The sequence below is a fragment of the Dermacentor albipictus genome, chromosome 1 (genome assembly GCF_038994185.2).
Source record: "Dermacentor albipictus isolate Rhodes 1998 colony chromosome 1, USDA_Dalb.pri_finalv2, whole genome shotgun sequence".
NCBI lineage: Eukaryota > Metazoa > Arthropoda > Arachnida > Ixodida > Ixodidae > Dermacentor > Dermacentor albipictus.
This window is the reverse complement of record NC_091821.1, coordinates 165,077,433-165,103,385: the sequence shown is the minus strand read 5'-3', so window position 1 is coordinate 165,103,385 and position 25,953 is coordinate 165,077,433. Positions and strand designations below refer to the sequence as shown.

The following is a 25,953-nucleotide window of genomic DNA, read 5'->3' as shown; positions in this document are numbered from 1 at the left end:
CTTGCGTACGGAACTAGGGGCCACGGTACTACAGTGGCTGAACTATTCCAGCCACTGTAACGGTACTGCGCAGGCCCCTACGTCTGGGTGTGCGCATGCGCAGTACCATTGCCCCTCGTTCTTGCGTATGCAAGCCGCTTGCGTCCCCTAATCTAAAACTATCTACTACTATCTCTGAAGGCGCCGGGTATAGGACACTGCAATAGGAACGTATGTGATGCCATATTTAATTCCGTAAGCGAAACAAAGAGACCATCACGTCAACTTTACCTGCTTCTTTTCCCTCGCCAATGCATGTATAAAAAAATGGATAGCACCGATATTACAATACAGCCATAAAATTGATAGTAACGATTATTCATTTAATATCTTCTCCTTAATTTACACAATTCCCTTTACTTAGTACTACCCGATTCTTGGTCGATCACCCGCAGTGGGTTGAGCGATACTATTACGCACCAAACCAAAGAAAATCTTGGCCAACACCCCATAGTGGGTACGCGCCATCCACTAGAGGCAAACAAAACATTCGCGAAAGCTATGCCCGGCTGCCCATGCGGGTCCTGAATCTGGTGCTGCTCGTGTGGCCTGCACTGGGCGTCAGCGGCCAGGAGGCCCTCGGCGTGGCGCATATCACTTCCGAGGCGCCGTACCTGCGCGACGGCGCCGTCAACTTAAGTTGCAGCATCACGTACACTCAGGCGGCACACACCGCCTGGACCATCAACGGCAGACCGCCTGACGACGCGGCTCTCGAAAGCATTTTCACGGGCCGGCTAAGCAAGAACCTGTGGCTGCGCGCACATGGACTCGTGCTGCACCGCCTCGACCGGCTGCCTTCTGCGTCCGGCCGCTACGAGCTCCGCTGCCTAGCCGTGGCCGACGGAAAGCTAAGCTCGGACTCTGTCTTCGTGGGTTCGCTCTTCAGCGACTCCTGCCGCGGTCCGGAGCCGTGCGTGACGCGCGGCGCAGTGTGCCGCCAAGGCCGCTGCCGCTGCGAAGGCGCCCAGCCAGTGCGCCTTGCGTCCCGTCACACCACGTGTCGCCACGCCGCCATGCTCGGCTGGCCGTGCAGCTTCGACGAGCAGTGCCTGCCTCGCGGCGCCTACTGCGGCTCGCAGGGCACCTGCGTGTGCCGAGCACCGCTTCAGGCCGTGGCGCTCAGCTGCGTGGCCCCCAATGCCAGCCTGTGCCCGCCCTGCGTCCGCTCCACGACGGCCGTCGCTAGGACTGCCGCGCTGCAACTACACACGGTGCCCCAGCAGGAGTCGGCCGGCAGCGCCCCCGCCGGCCAATGGGTCATACTGCTGCCACCCCTGCTGCGACTGCTACAGCTGTCTCATTAGGCCAATGCTATGCACACCGGTGTGGCCCTCGCCATGGGGCATTTATTACATAAGGTCGCGAATAAATAACTAGCAGAAGACTCAGTGCCAACTGGCTCGGCAGTGGTCGGGCGGTGACAGGCCGAAGATCCCCCACGAGCTGGAGCACTTGGTCGAGCAGCGCGGCTGTAGCTGCTCTCGGGGAGTCGGCCACGAACCTCGAGCTTCGGAGGCGCGGCCCTCTGCAAGAACGCCACGACTTCACACCGGAGCTCTCTCTGACACAGCTCCGTACCACACATGCACCGTCGTACTCGCGGCCACAACTTACCACGGTGAAGGCAGCCTATAAAGCAAACCAGTTCACACTGCAATATACATTCAAAGCATGCCAAAACCAAGTGTTGCAAAAACACACGAACAAAACGCCGTGTACTAGACGAGTAGAAATGATTGAGGCACATCATAAGTGACTATGCCTTGCTTCTTATCAATAGGACACACCCAAAAATAAAGACAGCAGTAGAGAAATAAAATCAACAACCCCATTCTTGCATCAGCAGATTTCATTACTGGAATTATAGAGTAAGAAGAGTTAACAATGGAAAGACAGGGTAAATGTAAACTGTTACTATAAACTCAAACTTCTACCCTAATCAGTGCTGAAAAGAAATTACAATGCCACATAGCTTCAGTCGTTTATAACGTGTGTGTCAGATTACAACTTATTTCAGAATTGTATCGTTACACCACATTATTAGTGACTGATGCAAACTAGACAGAAACTTCAATCTAGAATACAGGTGAATAAGTACACAACCATAGTGGTACCCCATGTTTCCAGCAATACCTGTTTTCTTGGTCAACACTTACACTGACTTTCACGACACAATTTTAATGTGTGGAAATGTGAACTTATCAAGCATTCCTCTACATTACTGCTTCACTGTGAATACATACTTTTGCACAGGATCTAGAAATTTGTACACGGAAGCAAAAATTGCAGATGAATACAATGGAGCTACAAATAATGAGCAGCAGTGAAACAAATCTAAGATGAAGAACACAACACACAAATTTTGCTAGCAGGTTTCAATAGCAAACATTTTCAAATCGCATTAGTATTGTCAAACAATTGCTGCATCAAAGTCAGTCAACCAGTTACCTCTTATAGAAGAACTGGGCCTATACACTCGGTTCTAATTTCTGCTACCAAAAACGAGCTCAGCTCGTCCTAGCTACGCATGTAATTTAGTATACTGAGATAGTCACTAAGTCAGCATGTCCATATGCCTAGTTGTTCATTTTGTTCATGGATGGCGCAATGAAAAATAGAAATTTGGCTTGAATTGCTTTTAGTGCTAGCAAAAAAGAAAACATCCTCAGTAGGTGACATTTCATATAGTTGGAATTAGCAGCAATTCACACAACCAACCAGTGCTTCCTGTCACTTCCTGAGTTCCCAAGATGAATTCTAAAGAAAAAGCCCACAAAAGCTGCTTTGTATGCGAAGAAAGATTATAAAATGACTAGTGAAAGGAAACCTGAACAGCGTGCCAAGATTGTGAAATAGCCCTCTATGCTATATCCAGTTCTGAGCATAGTTCGGCAAATTAAATTGATATTCACTCATACTCAGTCCTCAATATTTTTGTTGGCTATGCACTCAACTCACTTATACTCATGTGCTCTCGCACTAGTCGGTACTCACTCACGTTCTGTACCCATGCTCACTAACACTCACCTGCACTTATAGTCACTTCCTGTCGCGCTTACTGGCACCCACTTAACTCACACTCGTGTCAACTCCCACTCACCGACAGTCAGTCACGTTCATATGTCCGCTCAAACTCACCATCACTGACTTTCATTCACGCCCAGCACTCAGTCCTGTTCATACATTCATTCACACCTCTCATCATTCACTAACGCTCTATCTCAAGCCTGTGAAATGAGTGTGGAGAAAGTATGAGTCAGTGTACTAGCGAGTGAGTATGCCGACCTAGGGTTTTGAGATATACCACATACCAGATGAAAGTCTACTACAATTTTGCATCAAAGCAAGAATATGTATTTTTATTTGTTACATTTTTGTAGCTCCTTTCCCTCAAAAACGTGTCAAATATACTAATGGCAAGCAGTGCAGTGAAGAAACCTACCTCTGTCCTTGTATAAAGAAAATTTTTGGGTGAATTCTTCAAATAAAAATATTCATTTAAGTACATTTCTGGATTTCCCTTGATGTGCTAATTTCCCTGGGGACTTCAAAAAATTAGTATTGTGGGAAAGTTTTTTTTTCTCAAGAATGATGCCATAGATAAAGCGTCAAATTTTATTTATCTAAGCACAGTGGTGCAAGTACAGAGTGGTACAAATTTAGAAAAAAAAGGGCACGCCCCGCCCTGATGACCAAAGTGCGACAGCTGATTGTCTCCGCGACTAAAATAGTCCCGCTCAGAAAGCCATGCTTTGAAAACATGTAATTCTCAGTATAAATAAAGACTTGCATTTTGATGACTGCTTTGGTAGAGCTCTCGTGATTGGAATGCTACAGCACATGCCGGATCACAAGAGAAAAATAACCCTGTGCCTTCTACAATGCTGTGCTTTTTAGCTTCATTGCAGGGGGCAAAAGAAGAAAGAGCAGTTCTGCATGGCTTTTGTGCTGGCTTACATGTACAAGGCACATTTACTACTCGTTTTCCAAGCTTATATGAATCATTTGCTATTAAGAAGTATTTAAAAAAACAATGCATTCATCGAAACAGTTACAAACCTGGGGCGAGAAGACTATCAAGGCACGAAAGATACAAAAATGCTTCATTCGTCATTTTAAATAAATACTCTTGGTTTTAAACAGCATAAGACTTATATTTTGGGGGTTTTGTGTTTTCACAAGCTTATTTTCAAGAATGGGATAGGTTTTTTTTTTCCTTATTACTTTTTTTTTTTGAAAGCCTGCAGTCTTGCCAGTTCGTGTAGCGTAGTGTCAACGATGCTCGCTGCAATCTTTCATCGCCGGATCACAGCTCAGAATAAACGTACGTGGTACAAATGGTGCATCGCAAGCTTGCAATAATATTTCCATCATGACCATCATCATCATCAGCCTGGTTATGCCCACTGCAGGGCAAAGGCCTCTCCCATACTTCTACAATTACCCCAGTCATGTACTAATTGTGGCCATGTTGTCCCTGCAAACTTCTTAATCTCATCCACCCACCTAACTTTATGCCGTCCCCTGCTACGCTTCCCTTCTCTTGGAATCCAGCCTGTAACCCTTAGTGACCATCGGTTATCTTCCCTCCTCATTGAATGTCCTGCCCATGCCCATTTCTTTTTTTAAATTTTAACTATGATGTCATTTACTCGCATTTGTTTCCTCACCCAATCTGCTCTTTTCTTATCCCTTAACATTACACCCATCATTCTTCTTTCCATAGCGCGTTGCGTCGTCCTCAATTTAAGTAGAGCCCTTTTCGTAAGCCTCCATGTTTCTGCCCCGTACGTGAGTACTGGTAAGACACAGCTGTTATACACTTTCCTCTTGAGGGATAATGGTAACCTGCTGTTCATGATCTGAGAATGCCTGCCAAACGCACCCCAGAACATTCTTATTCTTCTGATTATTTCAGTCTCATGATCCGGATCCGCGGTCACTGTTCTCTTCCGAGACTGTTAAACATTACTTTAGTTTTCTGCAGATTAATTTTTAGACCTACCCTTCTGCTTTGCCTCTCCAGGTCAGTGAGCATGCATTGCAATTAGTTCCCCGAGTTACTAAGCAAGGCAATATCATCAGTGAATCGCAAGTTACTAAGGTATTCTCCATTAACGTTTATCCCCAATTCTTCCCAATCCAGGTCTCTGAATACCTCCTGTAAACACACTGTGAATAGCATTGGAGAGATCGTATCTCCCTGCCCGACGCCTTTCTTTATAGGAATTTTGTTGCTTTCTTTATGGAGGACTACGGTGGCTGTGGAGCTGCTATAGATATCTTTCAGTATATTTACATATGGCTCGTCTACACCCCGATTCCGTAATGCCTCCATGACTGCCGAGGTTTTGACTGAATCAAACGCTTTCTCGTAATCAATGAAAGCTATATATAAGGGTTGGTTGTATTCCATACATTTCTCTATCACCTGATTGATAGTGTGAATATGGTCTATTGTTGAGTAGCCTTTACGGAATCCTGCCTGGTCCTTTGGTTACAGATGTCTAAGGTGTTCCTGATTCTATTTGCGATTACCTTAGCAAATACTTTGTAGACAACGGACAGTAAGCTGATCGGTCTATAATTTTTCAAGTTTTTGGCATCCCCTTTCTTATGGATTAGGATTATGTTAGCGCTATTCCAAGATTCCAGTACGCTCGAAGTCATGAGGCATTGCGTATACAGGGTGGCCAGTTTTTCTAGCACAATCTGCCCACCATCCTTCAACAAATCTGTTACCTGATCCTCCCCAGCTGCCTTCCCCTTTTGCATAGCTCCCAAGGCTTTCTTTACTTCTTCTGGCGTTACTTGTGGGATTTCAAATTCCTCTAGGCTATTCCGCCATCACGGTAGACCACCACAAACAGTTTGGGAATTCCCTCTGATGAGGGGCAGACGCACACGACTGATGCGATTTGGCCCAGTTCGAAGTGCAGCCGGCTCTCCATCCACAGGGTCACCGGCCACCCAACTTTTGACGTCAATCTAAAGTGCATGCGCACCCATTGGTGGAGGCACACGTGCATCCACCTTCGAGGAGTACATTTTTTCTAAAGTTGTACCCGACTATAGTACGGGTGGATGAATACAATTCTGTACAATGTAAAGATGTTGTAAAGACTTCCAAGGGAATATCCAGTTGCAGCGTTTTTTTTTTTTTTTACCAGGTGTTTACATTATAGCTTAGAATCACTTAATAGAAGCAGACAATGTGAAAACTTATTCCGAGTATGGAAAACAATGGTACTATTTCTTCTTTGGGTTTTCATATTCATTTGACGTTGAATAATGTAAAAAAGTTACTAAGTGATACAATGAGTCAAGAGCCTATTTTCTAAAAGCTTGGGGATACTGCCCATTGCAGAAAAAATTTTGGGTGATGCACACGAAGCAATAAAAAGCCACTTTCAACTGAAACATACAAGTTCAATAGCCATAAAATGTACTGCAATGCAGATATGCGAGGCAATGGCCACGACTTCTCACTTCTTTGGTATCTCCAAAACAATAATGCTCAAGAAAACTAAGATCTGCTGTAATACACACATCCTGCCTTATAGCGAATATCACACCAATTCAATCGTAGCCATGACACTAATTATGCCAACAATCAAAGCATAGACAGAATAGACTTGTAATCTTTTTGCCTACACCACAACTGAAGGCAACAATGCCACACCATGATGTTTTGCAACTAGTCTATATTTGCCCAATATAATTTTCACTCAATAAAAGCAATGAAGAATTTACTTCAGTTACGTAGACAGTTATAATAACAATGCTCATAAAAGACTCCAGCCTCTGAAGAATGATAGAACCTTTGAAAAAGTAAAGCAAAACACTTACATATCTTTGTGCTGCTAGCCTTTTTTAGGGCTACTGCAACAGAAAGTTTTGATTCGTTTTCATTTATTGTGAAAATGCTTTCAAATATAAAAGGATGCACCTTACTGCACATGCATCAATTTTAATATCTCAACTGCGAAGCGTTAAGATTAATGAGGCTAACATTCTTAACTCTAGCCAGTTTTTCTTTGTCACATGTTCTTTTGAAAGTACCACTTGTGCCACAAGTCTGGTGCAAAAACAAACAATGATTTTGGTCATGCTAGAAACGAAAGGTCACACAAATGTTGCTGTCACTGAAACATTATGAATTACCACTAACTAGAAATGAAAACAGATTGCATCCAGTGGTGGAACCAAAATATTTTACTTCTTGGGCAAAACAAAATTTAAACAAATCTGCACTAATACTACTCAGACGATCTTTTAGTGGGAATTACTACAACAAGGCTAGAATTATTGAAGAAAGTGTCATTAAATGATCCAGTGACACCAGTCATATCTAGTAAACTTATTTGTCAAATAACCTTTTCACGCTGCCCAGAACCATGTCACACTGAGATCCTCTTAAGCACCCACCTTTGGCCAAAATTGCGGCTCACCTCAAGTGACAACTGGTGTTATTTGAAGCTCGGTCAGTCACAACTGCAACAGTTGCACACAGAGACACAAAACGCAGAAACCTACACAGAAATTAAGTTAATCATAAAATAAAGGTGAGTTTCTTGATCATCTTTCCAGCATGCATCCTACACCTCCTGAATGTCTGACAATGACATTAATTGAAGTTACTGGATTTTCTTGGAAATGTAATATTAAAGGAGTGACATTTATGATTTTTCATTTTAGCATTAAGTCAATGCCCTAGACCTCGAAATTTTTTTCAGTAGGCACCGAACAGGCTTATTTATAACACCAGTCAAATCAGATTAAAGCTACTTTGGTTTTGGGAACACTGGCCCATGTATACAAATAGGCCACACCCATTGTACAATGGTTATGCCCTATTTAGTGGTATAGTGGATCTGTAGAGTGAAAAATCGTAGTGAAGTTTCTGTGCAGGTTATGCTCAGAGCATTGACTACAAATTTGCCATGGATGCCGCAAAGTAGACAGGGTATTTTCCAAAACCTGCCAGAAATTCCTAAATATAAAGCAGTAACAATAAAGGTGCAATACACACACACACACACACGCACACACACACACACACACACACACACACCAGAATATTAAAAACAGTGGGCATCAGGAAACAGATGCCAATTTCTTTTGCTAATTAAGCAATTACTAAGCTGGCACAGTTAGGCGGCTGACAATGGCAGGTTTGTAGCTGCTGATGAATCGGTCTGATATCAGTTTCAAAATGCACAGAGAGATCTTGGCCTTGCAGCACAGGAAATCTGTCACTTTCTTATAAAACTAGAACTAAGCACCTGAGAGGCGCAAGGAACCACATGTGCAGGAAATGTCAGCTGGTGGCCCTATAAAAGCTGAATGATCTCCCTTGCATTGACATGGTGAGCCTGGCTCGCCGATGTGTCACAACCATGCCAAGAGATTTGCTTGGTGTCATGTGTTGTGAAGTGCTTGTTAATACAAGAAAAAAGCCTTTGTTTTTCCTCTGTGTGCCAGCCATACCATAGGAAACAATGATCATGCCTTTTTAGGGTGTTCAACAGTCAGAATTTGCTTGGTCACACCTGCAGTGTATTTCTTTCAATCAACCAGCTTTGAAAATAAGCTTTTGAGTAAGAAAGATTCTATTTTTGCTAGAAAATAAGTCCCTTTTATTAACTTTAAAGCCGAATTGCTGCACGAGAAAACATTCCTCCCATTCATCTTAGAAGAACTACTAATGTGTGTGGCACCTTCAGGCCGCAGCATCTGATTGCCACGTAATTCCAGCTGAAAAAACATTCATTTAGTAGTTTAACACTAGAACAGGACAAAATCAATGAGATTTGTGGCACTAACACATCATGGTCACAAGAGCTGCTCAAAGTGCTTTCCCTCCATCGCAATGCAAAGAAGGAAGCTGTTCTTCATTGTATCAACACAGCATACAAGCATGTCTTGTGGAACGCTCCAGGGGGAGGTCTTTACACGCTGCTTCACCTCACTGAAGATAGCAGGTTCGAATGCAAAAGCGTCTTTCACAAAGGCCAGAAGAAAATATCTAGGGGTGTCAAGTTCAGCTACATTGGTGGCCAAGCAACAACTTCACTTCATCCCATTCACAGGTCTGGGAAGATTAAATTGAGGAACTGCTGAACGTGAGCCAAAACTGTGGCAGTGCTTCATCATGCTCGAACCACATCCACATTGAAGTGCCCAAAGGCAGCTCCAACACAAACTCTGACACCTCACCCTTCAAGACATCCTCAGTGTATTTGTTTTCAGTTAATGTTCAGCCAATAAAGTAGTGACCAAGAATGCAAACCTAATAAATACCACACCACATGTTAGCTGTCCATTTCACTTGATTACAATGTTGGTTTAGCCAATGCGAGTTGGTATCCTACCAGTAGAGAACATTGTGCAAGCTTAACATTGCAGTTCTTAAATAAAAATCCAAGGACACCTAAACCCACTTCTGAATTGTGTATGCGAAAGCATGAATGTCTAATTGAATACTGCTGAGCAGTCCTTCGAGTTGTGAACTCTTCGCGGGCAAATGAGCTCGCTGAAATGCTCAACGCATTTTGACTTGGCCTTACTGAGCCGCAGTTAGAATGCAGGCCAGAACTTGCGTGGACAAGGAATGCTAGATTAAACACGGCTAAATACAACAGACATTTATGCTTGCATACCACAGACAGAAAAACACCAGTACACGTCACTAATGACATTTCATTTCCATGTAGTTTCATGCATTCTACAAGCTTTCAGTTTCAGTTTTCTGTGCAAGAAAGTTTCACTTATGCTGCAGGCCTCTAGACACATCCTTTTTGTCTAAATGACATCGAAATTTAAGGAAGCTACAACATGCCCACTGTAGATGGCCACCTGGAAGTGGTAAAGAATTTATTTAGCCCTTTTCATTAGCTAAGACATAAATTAGTATGTCTCAGCATTTATGCAATGCCTGCTGGTCCCACGAATCTGATCACGAAGAAACCAACTTCACAGTTACAATTCATTACATACAGCAACTTTCAGCAACTCTCGTAAGAATGCCTGGTAAATATTGCCGCTTTTTTTTTCCAAGTGTTTCTAGCCAGTGTATTTTCCACACTTAGTACTGTACCTGGCATCAAATGTCAAAGTGTGCAAAATTTTCAAGAACCACTGAATGGCACATGGATAGACCATTGAAAATTTGGTGACCACTGCCTTCCATCGGCATAATGACTGCCCATGTGAAAGCAGTACGAAACATTTTTGTGTTTACTAATCTACCAACACACACATGTACTTAAACAAACTGCTTACGTGGCTGACGGCCCCGATAGACCTGCCTAGATCGGCTTGCGGGTTGAGGTCCTTCGTAACTAGGCCAGTCCAAGCAGCTGTAACCAGTTAAATCAAGCTGTCACAAACCAGAACCATCATGTCTTTTGCATCAACACTTGTTGCACTATTATCCTTTGCTGCAAATCCTTTGCATGGAAATGCTCATATTCTGTAGCCTGAAGCTTGCAGCACAGTGCGAAAATGCGCTCACAGTAAAAGCGAAACATTGTGCATGGACATGCATGCAGACGCATAGTCAGTCGCTGCGAACCTGTGCGATCGCAGCATTGAGGCTTCTTTATGTTATGCTCCATGTGGTTATACAGACAGCCCACCATAAGAACATATGCCACATAGTTATGTTATGAATGCCTTAAACTACTGTTTTAATTCTACGACTAGCTATTAACTTTATATTATTTTGCAGTTTGTACTGCATTTACTTTGTATAATTTTCCGCTTAATGACTACTGTATTGCTGTTTTATGCTGCACACTTGGACAAATGTATACATTTTCTGACTGGAGGTCTCCTTTCAGCCACATGCTCTGGGACCTCCTTCTGTGTACTTATGTAAGAATGTATCCGCTTATTAAAGAAATAAACTGAAACTGACTGATAGTTTGCTCTCAGCGTTTGCCTACTTTTCACAAAAAAAGCCTGTTCGAGACTCCATTGCGGCAACTGCATGCAGCGGCGTTCACTGTACATATTCGGTAAAGAGATAGTGTCTAAACAATTCTGTGCTTCCAGTTTGCCCAAGATTATTATTTCGACAGTAAAAAACTTCCCTCATTTTGAGAGTACTTACAGAAATGTCCAGGAGGGCTGCCACGTGGTGTTTTTATTGTGTCGTAAGCCAAACCTTTGAGGAGCACGCCACACGATCCCTCATACTATGCAAGGAAGGCGCTTCCAATAGATGGCGACACTAAGTCCTCGCCCCCAATATGAAATATGCGTTGAACTTGAATCAAAGGGCAGAAAAGAAGCTGCAGAAGCGACTTGACCATTGCTGTGTACAGACGCATCTGTGAATATTTGGAGATAATCTTGAAATCTTTCGAAGATGTATGACTCAGCCAATTGGAATATTGTCACATGGTAGTGATGCTTAAGAAGGCAAAAAAACTGATTAACAAAACAAGCGTTTTAGTGGACAAACTTGTGCCCTCAAAAACAGGCTATACTCAAAGAACGGTAGCGGCGAACACGACCGGTGGTCGTCGAAATCTGATGAAAGCGCGTCGGCTTTTATAGATCAGTCGTCGAATGTTCCAGAGTAATCGCTGGGACCTGCATGCCTTCCACAAAGTTCTACGCCATTCGCGTCGCGCATACATGCAATCAGATTACACAAGGTTTGGCGACAACAGACAGCGGATGGAACCATTGATAACATTCCAGAAACTTCTGACACATGCAAGCGCATCCTGCACTGTGCGATAACATTTGTTAGGCGGTGAAACATGTCGCCCGATAAAGACAAGTACACGTGTCAACATGTAATGAAAAAACAGGCATATCAGACTCCTTGTGTACGTGAGGGATTGTGAGATAAATAGGGAATAAATGTTTGGTGATACCTCTTGGAGGCAGAGGTGTAACTGAAGTAGCATGTTCAGAAACGCCAGCATTTCTGAACAGGCTACTTTACTACAATAAGCATGCATGCGCATGTCACTAGCAGATTGCACATCACATTATAGTAAAATGTTCTAACAAATCAAGTTACAGCTCCATTAAGCATTTTGTTCATTAAGCATATTGCCTTTTTATATTCTCAGTCATCAGAAATCACCCTTAGAAGGCCCGTCGCCACTCCCATTGCAAATTTTAGTTATATGCTGGAAGTTCTAAAACGCCATCCAAGGATCGTTGTACTGAAATCATTTTTCAAATCGGTTTGTTATAGAAGCAGATAAATTTAATGCCATGTTATCAGGAGGCGAGCGCCAACTGCCTATAAAGACATGCTCTCTCTCTGCCTGGAGTAGCATCCGCAAACGACATTTTTTCCCCGCATTCTCCCATACCAAAGCTAAGGGACAACATCGGGTTCACGTGATGAGCCCCACCTTTTTTTTCTCTCTTCTTTTGCTGAGCAGTGCATTTCCTGTGGCAGCGTAGCACGTTCCACATTGGACAACTTACCGAAGTAATGTATCGGGGTGAGCGAGGTTGCCAGGACTGCGATTTACGTCATGCTTGCGCGTGTTACCTCAACTCTAGCTAAGAGCGGTGCTTCCTTGAGAAGGAGGACACGTGGCATTACGTTTGAAATTTCAGGTGTTTTCATGGCACTGTAATGAAGGTGTTTCAGGTGTTTTCATGGTCAACTGTATGTGAAGTATGCGCTGTGCTTGTCTCTTGAAAATGGCCAAACCTGGTGAGGGGCCCTTTACTGTCACAGATGCAAATAGAGTATTTATCTGGTTGCGAAATCTTCCCATGTTTCATGCAACTTCCTATACTAATGCATCAGATAAAAATTTCTACACATCTCTGCTCCAGCCATAAGGTCCCTAAGCTCACCCCTGTGTGAAAAAAAAATAATAAAAGAACGAGCAAGTTACAGTACACAAAAGTTCAAAGTACAGTGTGAAACACAGCAAATGGTGTAAATATACACACCAAGGTTTAAATTTTGTCATTGAAATATATCTAAGGAAAAAATAAGCAACCGTGTTACAAGTTCCACTACACTCAATTCGTTATTACGAATGAGTGGATTTAAATAGCAGTACAGGGCATGCAGTAATCATACTTTTCCTAGAAACTGATCCTTGCTAAAATCCTTGAAACGTTTCTTTTACACCAGAAGATAATTTGGTAGCAGAAAAAATCTCAACTGAAGGGGCTGCGTAATTATTCCACATTTGAAATCTCCTGTGACATCTTGGGGCAACTTTTGTAGGAACCCTACTCTGCATTAGTGAGCTTAAAGGTGATGTTCTGATTGGCATGACTGTCTGATTTGAGTTGAGAGTATAACATAGAGGACTGCACATTTCTGCAAACAGAGCAACCTGAAAAGTTAGCATTAGTTAATCCAGTATGGAAATGTAACTTAAAAACTTTTTTTTTTCGTGTTAAAATGTAACATTTAGCTTTTATAATATGTGGTTGACTAGTTTATAAATGACACACCTGAAAACATCACAATACCACGGTTTCGTAGCAATGGCACCAATCCTATCCGATGAATGCCATCTTCTCACTTGCAAAGGCTCTCCTCTACATAAAAGTGTCATTTAGGACTTCTTGTTACACTAACCTATCTTATTAGTCTGGCTTAAAGGGCCCCTGAAACAGTTCGGACAAATTTTGTAGGCGCGTAGGGTACAGCTTAAGTAGAACATTCGCACCACAATTTAAGTGAAGCATTACGTATTAATGGAGCTGCAAGCGATTAGAAGTTACCCTCCTCCCAAGCTATGCTTTTCCTCCTCAACTCGCTCGCCGAGCGAGCGGCGCTAAGCTCCGCCTTCACTGGTTCAGCGTCACGATGCGACGTCACATCGCTCACTTCCGGTTGTTTAGGAGCACGCCCCCTCCCGCGCGAGACCTCTCCGCTAGCCGCTTGGCCATCGACCAAGAGCTATCGAAGCAGCGCGCGTTGCGAGCATTCTGTCGTAGCACCGAACGTGTCCGGTACTCCGCTAAAAACAGGCAAGCTGGTCATTTCGGCAAATGACTGGGGGCATAAACTCAAGCTGATGAAGGAACTTTAGCGTAGACGTACGTGAGCAGCCTGATCGGTCTGCACGGTCCAGACACTTGCTGGCGCAGCGCTTAACCAGTCAAACAAAGCGCTAATATTGCTCTAACCAAGTATAAAGCATTTTAAACATTTATAAATCAACGTGTTGATGATTACACTCCTGCGAAAAATACACACCAGCAGCAAAGAATACACTTCGTTGCTGCTACTGTGTATGGTTGAGCTCTGTGCCACCAGGTGGCTGCACCGTGCAGACCGTTCACATTTGCCCTTCTGCTCATCTCGTGGCTCATCCCGGCACAGTCAAGCGGCCAGACCCTGTCCCCTTGCGCTTGCGTTTGCCCTAATACTGGACTCGCGGTTTGCAGGTCGATAGGTTTGCAGTCCACAAGGCAACAAAGTCGAATCATAGTGCTCGCGAAAAGACTGAGACCGACTCTGACCGCGGAGCTCTCGTCAAAATGGAGTACGTTGTAACACAAGCAGACAACACTTGCTGTGTGCCGGAAGTGCTGAAGTGTAATAAAAAACTATTCTTGTGTATTCTCTTTAAGTTATTTTCTTTTTACAAAAACAAAGTAACTAACATTCCAACTATTCCGAGCATCATTTGTTCTCCATAAAGTTGGAAAAATTATCGACCACGCGCCCTGGTCAGCCAATCAGATAGCTCGCCCATGTGACGTAATATGGGTTATTTGCATCATATGGGTAGGGGCGGCTTAAAATTCTGCCGAGCAGTGCGCTGCGATCGGCAGCGATGTGTATTTTTAAAACCTTATAATAAATTACACGCTTTACGCAGAGCACTTAGGTGCACCAATTAATGATCAGAAGAACCTACTCTAACGACTCAGTACGTTTGTAGAAAATCGCCAAAATCGTTTCAGGGTCCCTTTAATGTTTACCTTCAGTTTGCCTCTAAAATTTCTTTTATGGCCACAGGTGCTTTCAGTTAAAGTTGATTCTCACTTACCTGCCAACGAGAGAAGAGTCCAGTGAGTGTGGACGTCTTACTCGGGCACGAACCTACACAGAGGTGTCATCAGCTCAGACAATGATCAACTGACTAATCCACTTGCAAACAGGGTGTCAAACCGAAACCAAACCAGAACCAAAACCAAACTGAAAATCGTACACAAACCGAAATTTCGATTGGAACTGAGCCCAAACCAATATTGTTAGAATGCATCAAAACTCAAACATAACTTCTTTCAGTTTTGCACATAATGCGAAGCAGTAATGCTATAGCTGCCCCAATACTATGCACATTAGGCCTTGCACTGTTGCACATGATATCGGTTCAATAATATATCCATATTGGTTCTGTTTATCCATAAAGCTTTTCACTTTATGGATACACTTTCAGAGCACGACCTCAGGCAAGTCAGCTAATCATAGGACCCGGTGGCAAGACTGTGCTCTCCAGGAACAGCATTTTGCTCTGCTGTAGCCTTGGCAGAGTAGTAAAGGCAAAATCTTCTGATGTGGGTAGTTCGAACTTTTCACAGCGCACTTTGGGATTCCTGCGATGGTCACTGATCGACATCAACTAGGGGAGTGAGCCAAAAACTGCCATCACTGTAAGAAGTAGTGGTTATTGGTTTGGAACTAAATGGCTCAAGCATGCAGAGTGACACAGGTAGTCAGGAAATTCACAATTTACCAAATACAGTGAAAGCTCGTTAATTCGAACTTCAATAATTCGAATTTATGGATAATTCGAACTGTATGATTTGGTCCGGCCAAGCTCCACAGAAGTGTATGTATAAAAAAGTCCGTTAATTCGAACGCGAGAAGGTTCCCTCACGGATAATTCGAACCACACTCACCTGGCACACGGCCAGAGAAACGCGCCTATACTGCCTAAACACAAGGCTGTATTGCCTCCGAAACGGAGACAACGGTGAGAGAAGGCAAAATTGGAAAAAAATCTAACTGACGCGGGGCCAGCCAGAAGGCAGCGGCGGCTGCCGCCTCTCCGTTCTACGTAACCTCCAAGACTTCATGCCCGTTGCGAATCTCGGAGGCTTTGCAAATCTTGTACAGCTGCTAATGTTGTGCGGAGATGGCACAGCAAGCGCCATCGTAACACAGCGAATCAAGTACGTCGCAGCTGCGCTTGCAATCAAGAACCAACGAATCAGGGCCTTCGCCACCTTCACATGTTCAGCGTCTTTGTCTCGGCATCGGTTGTGCAATTCCGTTTTCAGCTTAGGAGGTATCGGCCATGGCGATTCATTGTGATGGTGTTAAGCCTCGGCTAACGTTCCTTTCGGTGGACATCGGTAGTGTGGCACAGTCGGACCCAGAGCTTCGACTTCAAGATGGCGTGTGCCCGCGGCACACGCCATCACTTTCTGACACGCCAAATTTCTGACATGCCCTACTGCTTCCAAATCGCAGTGTACTGTTGCTCTCCTTCACTTTCGTTAGTTCGAACTTTCATTAATTCGAACTGAAGCGGCTACCCCTTGAGGTTCGTATTAACGAGCTTTTACTGTAACTGTATTTCTTCCGTTTGCACACCCCACTAACATTACTATGACTCACAGTATTCCTAGTATGCAAGAATGTGGATATACATTGGGTACGTACCACAAACTGCAGCTGCCATGACAGAGATGCTTGCAATTCTGACTCGCCCATACTAGAGTGTACTAGATAGGGGGAGTAGGTCCAGCACAGGCTTCCCTGCTGAGGTTTTTTTTACTGAAAAGTTGGTGATGCCACCATCACTTTCACCTGAATGAGCGGTCCCACATACCAACCGGACACTTGTCGCGTCGGAGACGCCACTCGCAGCTGCATGGAGCTTTGACAGGAGTTTCACTCTGCTGCATCTAGTTTGGATACTCAGTGGCAGAAACAAGATTTTATTCCCCACCAAACTGCAGTCAATAATATGGAGAAAGAGCAATGTAAACGATGCAACAACGATGGTGCCTCGAGCAGATGACAAATACTGAGCATGCGAGCTCCCCTCAGCCAATAGGCGCTGCTGAAACAGCTGGAGCTTCAGGATAGGGCGATGGCAGCACTGTTGCAATTTCAGCATTTTTTTTTTCATTACCCTCGGCACTTTCCAAGGTGCCCGCTGGACCCACTCCCTCATTTTAGAACACTCTTGCCATACTAGCTAAGCTTTGCAGCCAAAATGTGATTTGAGGGCCGCTGAGAAATCACCATTTTGTAGAACTGCACAGTTCAACTTTTGCGTCAGGTGGCTTCAATGCCAACGCTAAAGAAAGCAAAGCTTGCTGCAATAACTACAAAATTTATGAAACACACACAGCATAAGAAAGGTGCACTAGGTGGAAGACAATCTTAAAAAACGAAAGCAGCAGTGTGTGTGTTCTTGTAAATGTAACACTGATAACTACAGGAGTAAATGGTGCGGGAGATTGACTTTCGCTTCGAGTCAGAACTAAGAAGAGCACAATGCTGGTAGAGCTGTGCAAAACATTAAAGAGGCACAGTTTTTCATTAATTTTTTTCATTGCCCATTAACCGGCAAAAGAATATACCACATGCAGCTGCATATGAAGAGATCAATGTGGTCTGTGGCACTAATTTGTTCCCTCATTCAAGAAGCTCAATACCCACAACTGCTGATATTACTAGAAGCAGCTAATTGAGAGATATCAAATGCTTGCTTCCTCCTTTGCAAGTGGCCTAAAGTTTTGATATGCTATTTAGGTAAAATAATGTCAATTCATGCTGTCACCGACATCACAGATCATACACAAGTCAAAATTTGCTGAACAGGAGTCCAGTAGCAAATACCTAAAGTGAGAGGAAAATGAGCTGTCTATGCTGCTGTCAAGTTAAAGAGGCCTGGAGGCCATTGCACACATCAGGCAGAAAAAAGGGACTCTTAATTTACGTGACTTGAAAATCCTAAAAACTTCCCTATACCACTACAGTCTTTTCATAAATGGCACATCACACTAAAAAAGTTTGGTCACTCTTACCACCGTGCGACAGCATTTTTCTGATGCCTAATCCAAAAATACTAATACTAAAGGACCCCCAATATTATGACGACAACGATGCAAACTGTGTTTGTCCAAGCCTGCATGTGCTCTCCATGCACCGCACCAGTATTTAAATATAGCTAAAAGAATGCACTGAGCAAAGGAGAATGATGTGGCTGCGCCCATTAACTGCAAGGATGTCGCCACATTCCTGCTGCATTGTCAAGGCCACTTCCCCTTTGTGTACATAGACACATGCTTGCACTACGTAATAAAATGCCCTAGCATCTGTGTGAAATGATGTACAGGATCATTCTGCTGCCGGCACCGATATCTGCTGCTCAGCCTACAATTCATGGCACTACACTGTGCCACGCAACTTCCCCACTCCCAACTTTCTACTGGTTCTCCTCTATTTCCCGTACTCATCTGCTCTTTGTGCCTCGGCAGTACACTGAATGAGTGTTGGACGGAAACCCTTGCCAGGGAACACAAAGCATTGAGAACGCATGTGTACTGTGCAAGCTTCCGCCTTCACTATTTTGACCAAGGTCAACCAATGAAACTCTATAACACCAATGGCATAACGAGAAATTAATGTGGTTGGTGCCCAATTTTGTTGGTTCAGTTATAGTTCCTGTCGAGTGTTCTATCCCCCAACCATTTCCCTCTCTTGTATCTCAGTACACACCGCCTACACTATCTTAGTGCGAGCAGCACATGCTGAATGGACTGAACATTGGTAATGGTACTTTGGTTGGATGTGTTTGGCGCTGGCATTCAGTGCGACAGATAGCAAATGTTCATGTTGAAGTGCACTAAACGTGCTGTGCGTCAATGCTTGGTTATTCTTGTTCATTTGACAGTTTAATGCTTGTGACAGTTCATTTCATGAGTAGCAGTCATGTTGCTTCTGCGGAGCATGAGGACATTTTAAATGCTCAGTGGCAAGTGTTGGAGTGGCAATATTGGAGTGCAGACGCTAAATGTTTTGGAGTGCAGAGGCACAGAGAGTCGACAGAGTGCTGTTTTGTAAGAGAACCTCGTTCTGAATTTTTAGGCTCCCACCGAGTATATCATGCTTTATACGTATGTGAAAGGGAACATATGGATATGTACGCGTTGCATAAGAGTCCGAATGTCACAAACTCGCGTACACTCCAAACAACTTAAGAAATCAAAGTATACTTACAATTTTTTCAGATGAAACATTCTGAAAGAATGCGGAGATACTGTTAGTAGGTCTATTTTCAAGCACATGCTTAAGGATGTCTAGGAAAACCAAGAAAGCACATCTTCAAAATTCTGTAGAAGAAAACACTCAAAACACAAAAGCATGGAAAACAGTCCCTTCACCCACCGTGGTTGCTCAGTGGCTATAGTGTTGGGCTGCTGAGCACGAGGTCGTGGGATCGCATCTCGGCCACGGCGGCTGCATTTCGATGGGGGCGAAATGCGAAAACACCCGTGTACTTAGATTTAGGTGCATGTTAAGGAACCCCAGGTGGTCAAAATTTCCGGAGTCCTCCACTACGGCGTGCCTCATAATCAGAAAGTGGTTTTGGCACGTTAAACCCCATAATTTAATTTTTAACAGTCCCTTCAGAGTTGTTTGCTTCATTGTTTATTGGATTTACTCATGGAAGAAACTTCACAAATGTATACTTTTGCTTCAGTGTGACTAAAAACATAACAAAATGCTAAATTAAACTAAATTCTGGGGTTTCATGGGCCAAAATCGAGATATGATTATGAAGCATGCTGTAGTGAGGGACTCTAGTTGAATTTTAACCAGCTGGGGTTCTTTAATGTGCACCTAATGCATGGTAGAAAGGCATATCTGCGTTTCGCCCCCATCTAAATGCAGTCGCAGCAGCCAGGATTTGATCCCGTGCCCTCAAGCTTAGGACCGAATGAAAAGCAAGATAACCCCATGTCATCGAGTATGCTTCTTTCACAAATGGATACTATAAGCTATTTGGCATGCAAATGCATATTTGTTTTCCAGCAATCTTTATGCCCATAAAATTAAATTATGGGATTTTATGTGCCAAAACCACTTTCTGGTTATGAGGCATGCCGTAGTGGAGGGCTCCAGAAATTTCGACCACCTGGGGTTCTTTAATGTACGCTTAAATATAAGTACATGGGTGTTTTTGCATTTTGCCCCCATCTAAGTGCGGTCGCCGTGGCCGGGATTTGATCCCGCGACCTTGTGCTCAGCAGCCCAATGCCATAGCCACTGAGCAACCACGGCGGGTAATCTTTATGCCCATACAGTAAAGTAGTGCTGCGCAAATGTGTTTTTCTGAAGTTAAATCATTATCATAGCTTTAATACAGTGCGTTTCACCTAACTTGAACCAAACTTTTTTAAAAAGTGATGCATCAAAGACGAAGGTGACCAATGGAACATTGTTCCCAGTTATTGAGTAATGAGTAGTTTTTGTAGTGCGCTTATGCAAAATTTTAAATATTTATTTTAGGGCATAAAGTTGTAGAGCATGTTCAGAAACACTCAATGAAGTTTTTTTGATACTATCCTTTACATGGTAATTTTTTCCGGCCTCCGAAGAAAGCATGTGAAATATGGAAAAATGATGTCGCCACTTTTTTGTATACCTAGAATGCAGTGCTCTAAAGTGCATTTCTAACAAATGACCCTTGCCTGTTAACTGCAAGAAAACTAGACTGATCACTTTCTAATTCGGGCCTACTGCTTTATCATGTGGGACTGTGGTGACTGCCTGGCTTAAGGGGGGACACGGGGCAAATAAGTGCGATTAAAAAAAAAAGCATTTCCAGATTATAGCAGTTTCAGGTTCCTTTACCATCTGAGAATGGGCCAAAAGAATTTTATCCTCATCAGCACAGTAGAAATGCTGAAAAGAGTGTTTTGCACAAGCCACGCAAACGAGAACATCCCGATTTCCTGCAGCTTGGCTGCGCTTGCGGACTCACCGCGGTTCACTTGTACGCAGCTGCAGTGGCGAGGAGGAATACTGCACACTGACTGATACGCATAGTGATAAGAATCACGCACAATGTGCAAAGAAGGAAGCGATTTTTTTTTTTTTATATATATAGCTATGGTCCTTTTTTTTTCTTTGCCCAGGGCCCATTTCTCTTAGCGCTCATTTTGCTCAAGCCGAAGCTCCGCTTCCGGAGACTGCTGAAAATTCTGCAGCCCTGGCTGTTACAGAGTTCAACACAGGCCCTAACGGAAGTGTGCTGGAGAAGCTTGGCATAGTTTGTGGAATTTTCACAAGAAGCCATCTGAAAGCTAGCAGCAGGCAGTGCGTGTCACGGGCAAAAGCCAGGGCCCTTGACAGCTCAAAAGTGGCTCCGAAAAAAAAAGAAAGCTTGCAGCTATTGCAACAGAACAAAGCCGAATTGAAGAAGAAGGCCCAATGTATGCTGCAGGAGAATTGTAGTTACGACAGATGCAGCATGAGTAAGATGACACACTTCAGAACGTTTAGAACCAGTTTTCTCAGTTTGTGCTTATTCACAAATGTTCGTGATTGCAAAAACTATCGTTCTTGTATAAGGAAGACTTATCGGTAGGGTGCTTGCTGGGGTAGAATTTTATGCAGAACGCAAATGTGGACTCAAATTTTCATATTGCACAATTTCTTTTTAATATGAAAATTGAAATTTTGGCAGCAAGGTGGAAGTTCAATTCCTTGTGAAGCCAATTATGCAATTTCTTTTTTCCATTAAAACTGTGGAAATTGAACAAAACAGCTGCACAGTGGCATAGAATATGCCTTTCTAATAATATATTAGGCGCAAGATTTCAAAAATCTCTTGTCATTTTCGAACAATAGTTTTTGCGATTAACCAGTCACTTCAAAATTTGAAAATTATTTATTTCAAAAATACTTCTAGAATAATAAGATTTGGCACCTGGCCTTAGAATATTGTCCTGAACACATCCTACAATGCTTAACAAAATCAAGTTAGAGGTACAACAGTTAACTTTTGCCAGTCTGTCCGCCCTTAAAGGTGTCCTCTAATACTTTTCAAGCCATCGTTTATCTGTTGCATTTTGCATAGATTGACGGCTAGCAAAATAAATCCAACCAGAATGGCAGCGATAGGTGTATGAAGTCTGAAGTTATTCAGCTGTGAAATTCCTTTTTGTGTAAGAAAAGTCCATCAGCGACTCCCATGTAAGAAAGATCCATCTGCAACTGTACTTATTTGCGTAAAAGGTCAAATTTCAATATAACAAAGCAAATTGCTGATTTTACTGACTTCGTTATATCGAGGTTTAACTGTATTTGAAAATTTGAATAAATGATCTTAAAGGGATTGTCTACCGTTTTTCAAGGACCTCCTATTTTTGCAGCACAACATGCAACATCCTATTTTTGCAGCCTAACACATGAAGTGTCTAAATGTGCAATGGTTTCTTTGGAAAGTGAGCAGAAATTTTTTTTTAGATACTTTTTCCATCTACGTAGTCTCTGCAGAGTTCAACACTGGCCCTAATGAAATTCAGAGTGTGCTGAAGAGCCTCGGCATAGTTTGTGGAATGCTCACAACAAGCCATCTAGAAGCAAGCAGCAGGCAGTGAGTGTCACGGGCAAAAGCCAGGGCCCTTGACAGCTCAAACTTTGCACGGATGCCTGCAACACTGATTACTAGATGCTAGACACAATGGTAATGCCCTCCTGGTAAAAGTGAGAAACTGGAAGCACATAGGGTTTCCACAGGAACGGTTACATGATACTAAATATGGATATTATGACCCTCATAGCTGTCTTCGGCACGTAATCATTTGCAGAAGTCATTATTATTTGTTGCTTTTTTTCTTAGTCTCCTATAATCTCACATGTTTCCTACAGGTGCAGTCGGTGTCTGTCTGTTGGCACTGCTACCAAAATCTATTCTTTTGTGCAACAGTCTAGCAAGCACATTATAGTGCAATGATGCCAGCATTGCGACGATGCCAGCATGCTCTAAAAGCACAACGTATTTTCAATATTGTGAATACGACAGCGACCACAGCACCACTACCACAATGCAGCTTGCACTGGTGTGTGTCACCACATCAAGGGAACAGACCCACTGATGCAACGCTCCGCCTGCATCCCTTTTCAACATGCGCTAACTGGAAATAAGAAATTAGGTACTCTCTGACGCAAAGAAAAGTTAGCAGAAGCACATCAAATACAATTTGCAAGATTTGCAAGGCATCAATCTGAGTAAAATAACTCCCTGTATCGGTTTTAGGTCATGTGATGGTTCACAGTTTCATTTAGTTTCATTGTCAAGAGACATGTCATTTTGCGCCACTTTCAGAGCCAAATTAAAAACATAATTTTTTGCTTAAGCAAAGAAAGCATGTTCATTTCTGTTAATGTGACACACAAGCTTCTAATTCGCACTGCAATCCAAAGATATGTTCCGAGCAGTACACAGTCCTTTTACTTATTTAGCCAACTAAGCACCTGCAAAAATATTCTTAGCAACTTGAAACAACCGAAAAAAATATGTTGTTAGTCACATTTGCCTACAATTCATTACATTTCTTTAAAGTTTGGTTCAAATTCTGTGAAACACCCCATATATCATTTATATTTATATAGCTCCTATGCTCTGTGCAACACTGAATATTTGTGACCTACTGTCTCTTGCACACAATTAATAATTCACACAAAACAGCATAACAATCAATGCGCACTATTATTTGGCTAACTACACGCGACTATGCCTCGCATGCCGAATATCACATGTACGAAAATAAAAGTGAACCATATTCAATCCCTCTTCTGCTGAAATAAATATTTGCCTAAATTCAAATTATCTTTAATTTACAGAAAATGCAAGCTCAACTAGTCAACTTACAGTGCTCATTAGAGTATTCAACTATGGCAGGACTTGATAATTGCCAGGTAAATTACAGTAATAAAAAAAAATTACCTCAGCAGCTGGAGCAACAAGTGTTCGTACTTGGACAAATGTTCGTAGAGTCAACATTTGGTGCAATGAGCAAACCAGCAGCAACATACCTGTTCAGGGGGGCGTGGCTGCTCGACAGATACTTGAAAGAAGCCAGGAAACACAGCGAAGTGGTTGCTTTGAGGCAGAGGTTGGGAGAGGCTAAAGTGGCGCTCCATGAAAGCCAACATCTTCTCCGAGGGCTGATCAATGGCTAGCTGATTTGCCGCTATTTGCTCCGTCTGAAGGACCACGCTGGTGTCAAAGCCTGTCTGACGAAAATTGGACACTTACCTGGGCCATTCGATCAAAGAGGCGCCTCCCGTAGCCTTGCCGCTGCCTACTCTGCTGCACATAGAAGTCCAAGAGGCAAAGCGGCCGCACCTGACAAAGTCGACTGTGCCCATCACGTAGAAACAGCTGCTTGAAGCCCACCTTCAGCAGGCCCAGCACAGCGCCTCTGGAATTAACCACAATAACCCACACTCACTACTCAAGCAAGGTAACAGGTTCAAGATGTTCTGTGAACAGCATGGCCAGGCTTTAGCGATTGAGAACAAAGCACTTGCTAGACATAGCGAAAGCAGAAAAAAAAAGAAGACAAATACTGAGTAAACATTCTAATGTTAAAACCTTACCCACGATCGTTTGGCTCGACAAGAATGTAGACGCGGTGGCCCGAGTTTTGCAATCGGTCGCTTGTGGTCACCGGCGCTGGCAGGCCCTGCGCCTGCGGCCAGCCCCGTCCAGGCGTCATGGGGCAAGCAACACAACGCACGGGCCACTCACCGCGCACGATGCCTCGCCCAAAGCATCGATGACGAGACCCAGACGTTCCTGCACTCTGACGAGGAGAAGTAGAGCGTTACTGCAGCCCGGCCGCCCACAATGTTTTCAATTAGTGTACTCGCTGACAGCTTGAACGCCTACTCTGCCGCATGTCCAAATAACGGACAGCAGCACCGAGGCAGTGAATAACCGTTTTTTTTCTTTCGTTGTTGTTAACTTCGCGCATTGCACGTGTTAACTATCATGTTATCGGAAACGCCAATTCAAGCTGCGCTAAGGGCTTATTACCAGCCTTCAGCAAGTCTTGTCTTACAATGCAACTGAAATATGACGGTCGAGCGTCGTTATACAATGCTGCTGGATTTTACACCGCTTACTCTGCAGCATATCATTCACAAGTAATGCTGCTCTAAAGAAATTACGCCAGCTTACCTCGAAGACGAGCGAACACAGCGATGTTGCTCATCATGGGGCAGATCCTGTAGCGGTCCTATCTTGGACGCATCCCTAACCTTTAGGTCCTTCTCGATAACATTAAACTCGAATTCTAAAAAATCTACGCTAAAAGGAAATTCCATACCGGTATAAACGGCAAGTGCGAGACATAGGAAACGGTAAGGGAGCGCAAAGCCATGCAGGTGTAGGATCAGCCTCACGGAAGCAATGAACGACGATTGCGTGCTGTGTACTGCTTGAGTTTTGGTTTTTGTTGGCCACACAGAGAAGACTCTAAGCGGCCCGACATTGGCTAAAGTTTGAACGCTATCGTTACCATGGTTGCCTTGAGTATGCCACCGTACATTGATTTTCGTTCGCACCTAGCCACAACGTCGACACCAAGCCTTTTATATCGACGGACAAATTGTGTTTTACGGTGCATTTAAGTCTGTGGACGAGACGCACTGCTTTGCTGACGGCAAGTGGTGACAATCGCAGCACATGCAAAGCATGGCCTCCGAGATCGCACATGAGCCCCTCCATGTTTTACACCTGCAGTTCTTTGGCGGTCGGTGCCCTTGATTTACCTGATTGTGAAAGTCCTCTGGTAGCTTACGAGCTACTCTACTAAAAGTTTAATGTTGTGTCACGTTAGCCAGCTGCTCTCGACGGTGCAGCAGCTCGTCCGACGTCCGCTCCAATCGCTCCCGCTTCATAAAGCCAGCCATTG

At 43.5% G+C, this 25,953-nt stretch overlaps 1 protein-coding gene across 3 annotated transcripts; it reads right to left on the bottom strand.

Annotated features, from left to right (window-relative positions):
- Positions 1-510: 510 nt before the first annotated feature.
- LOC135911447 (alpha-tubulin N-acetyltransferase 1-like) lies at positions 511-25,522 on the bottom strand. 3 transcript variants are annotated; one of them, XM_065443751.1, is made up of 10 exons: positions 25,218-25,522; positions 24,786-24,840; positions 24,635-24,726; positions 24,291-24,456; positions 24,068-24,238; positions 19,241-19,261; positions 15,048-15,100; positions 10,327-10,403; positions 6,892-6,924; positions 511-1,671 (listed from the first exon to the last, which is right to left on the bottom strand). In XM_065443751.1, exons 1-10 carry the CDS (start codon positions 25,361-25,363, stop codon positions 1,343-1,345), a joined length of 1,143 nt encoding a protein of 380 aa, XP_065299823.1. In that variant the 5' UTR covers positions 25,364-25,522; the 3' UTR covers positions 511-1,342. The 3 variants fall into 3 exon arrangements, with proteins under 3 accessions (XP_065299823.1, XP_065299837.1, XP_065299831.1); XM_065443765.1 differs by having other exon boundaries at positions 1,363-1,567; positions 25,218-25,517; XM_065443759.1 differs by lacking the exon at positions 6,892-6,924 and having other exon boundaries at positions 1,363-1,567; positions 25,218-25,515.
- Between the last annotated feature and the right edge of the window lie 431 nt (positions 25,523-25,953).

Coding starts and splice junctions, on each gene's coding strand:
- LOC135911447 (XM_065443751.1), bottom strand. CDS start 25,363: ATGGAATTTCCTTTTAGCGTAGATTTTTTAGAATTCGAGTTTAATGTT. Junction 24,841..25,217: donor TGTGTTCGCTCGTCTTCGAG/GTAAGCTGGCGT, acceptor TCTCCTCGTCAG/AGTGCAGGAACGTCTGGGTC. Junction 19,262..24,067: donor AGCCACGCCCCCCTGAACAG/GTATGTTGCTGC, acceptor GCATTCTTTCAG/AATGTTTCATCTGAAAAAAT.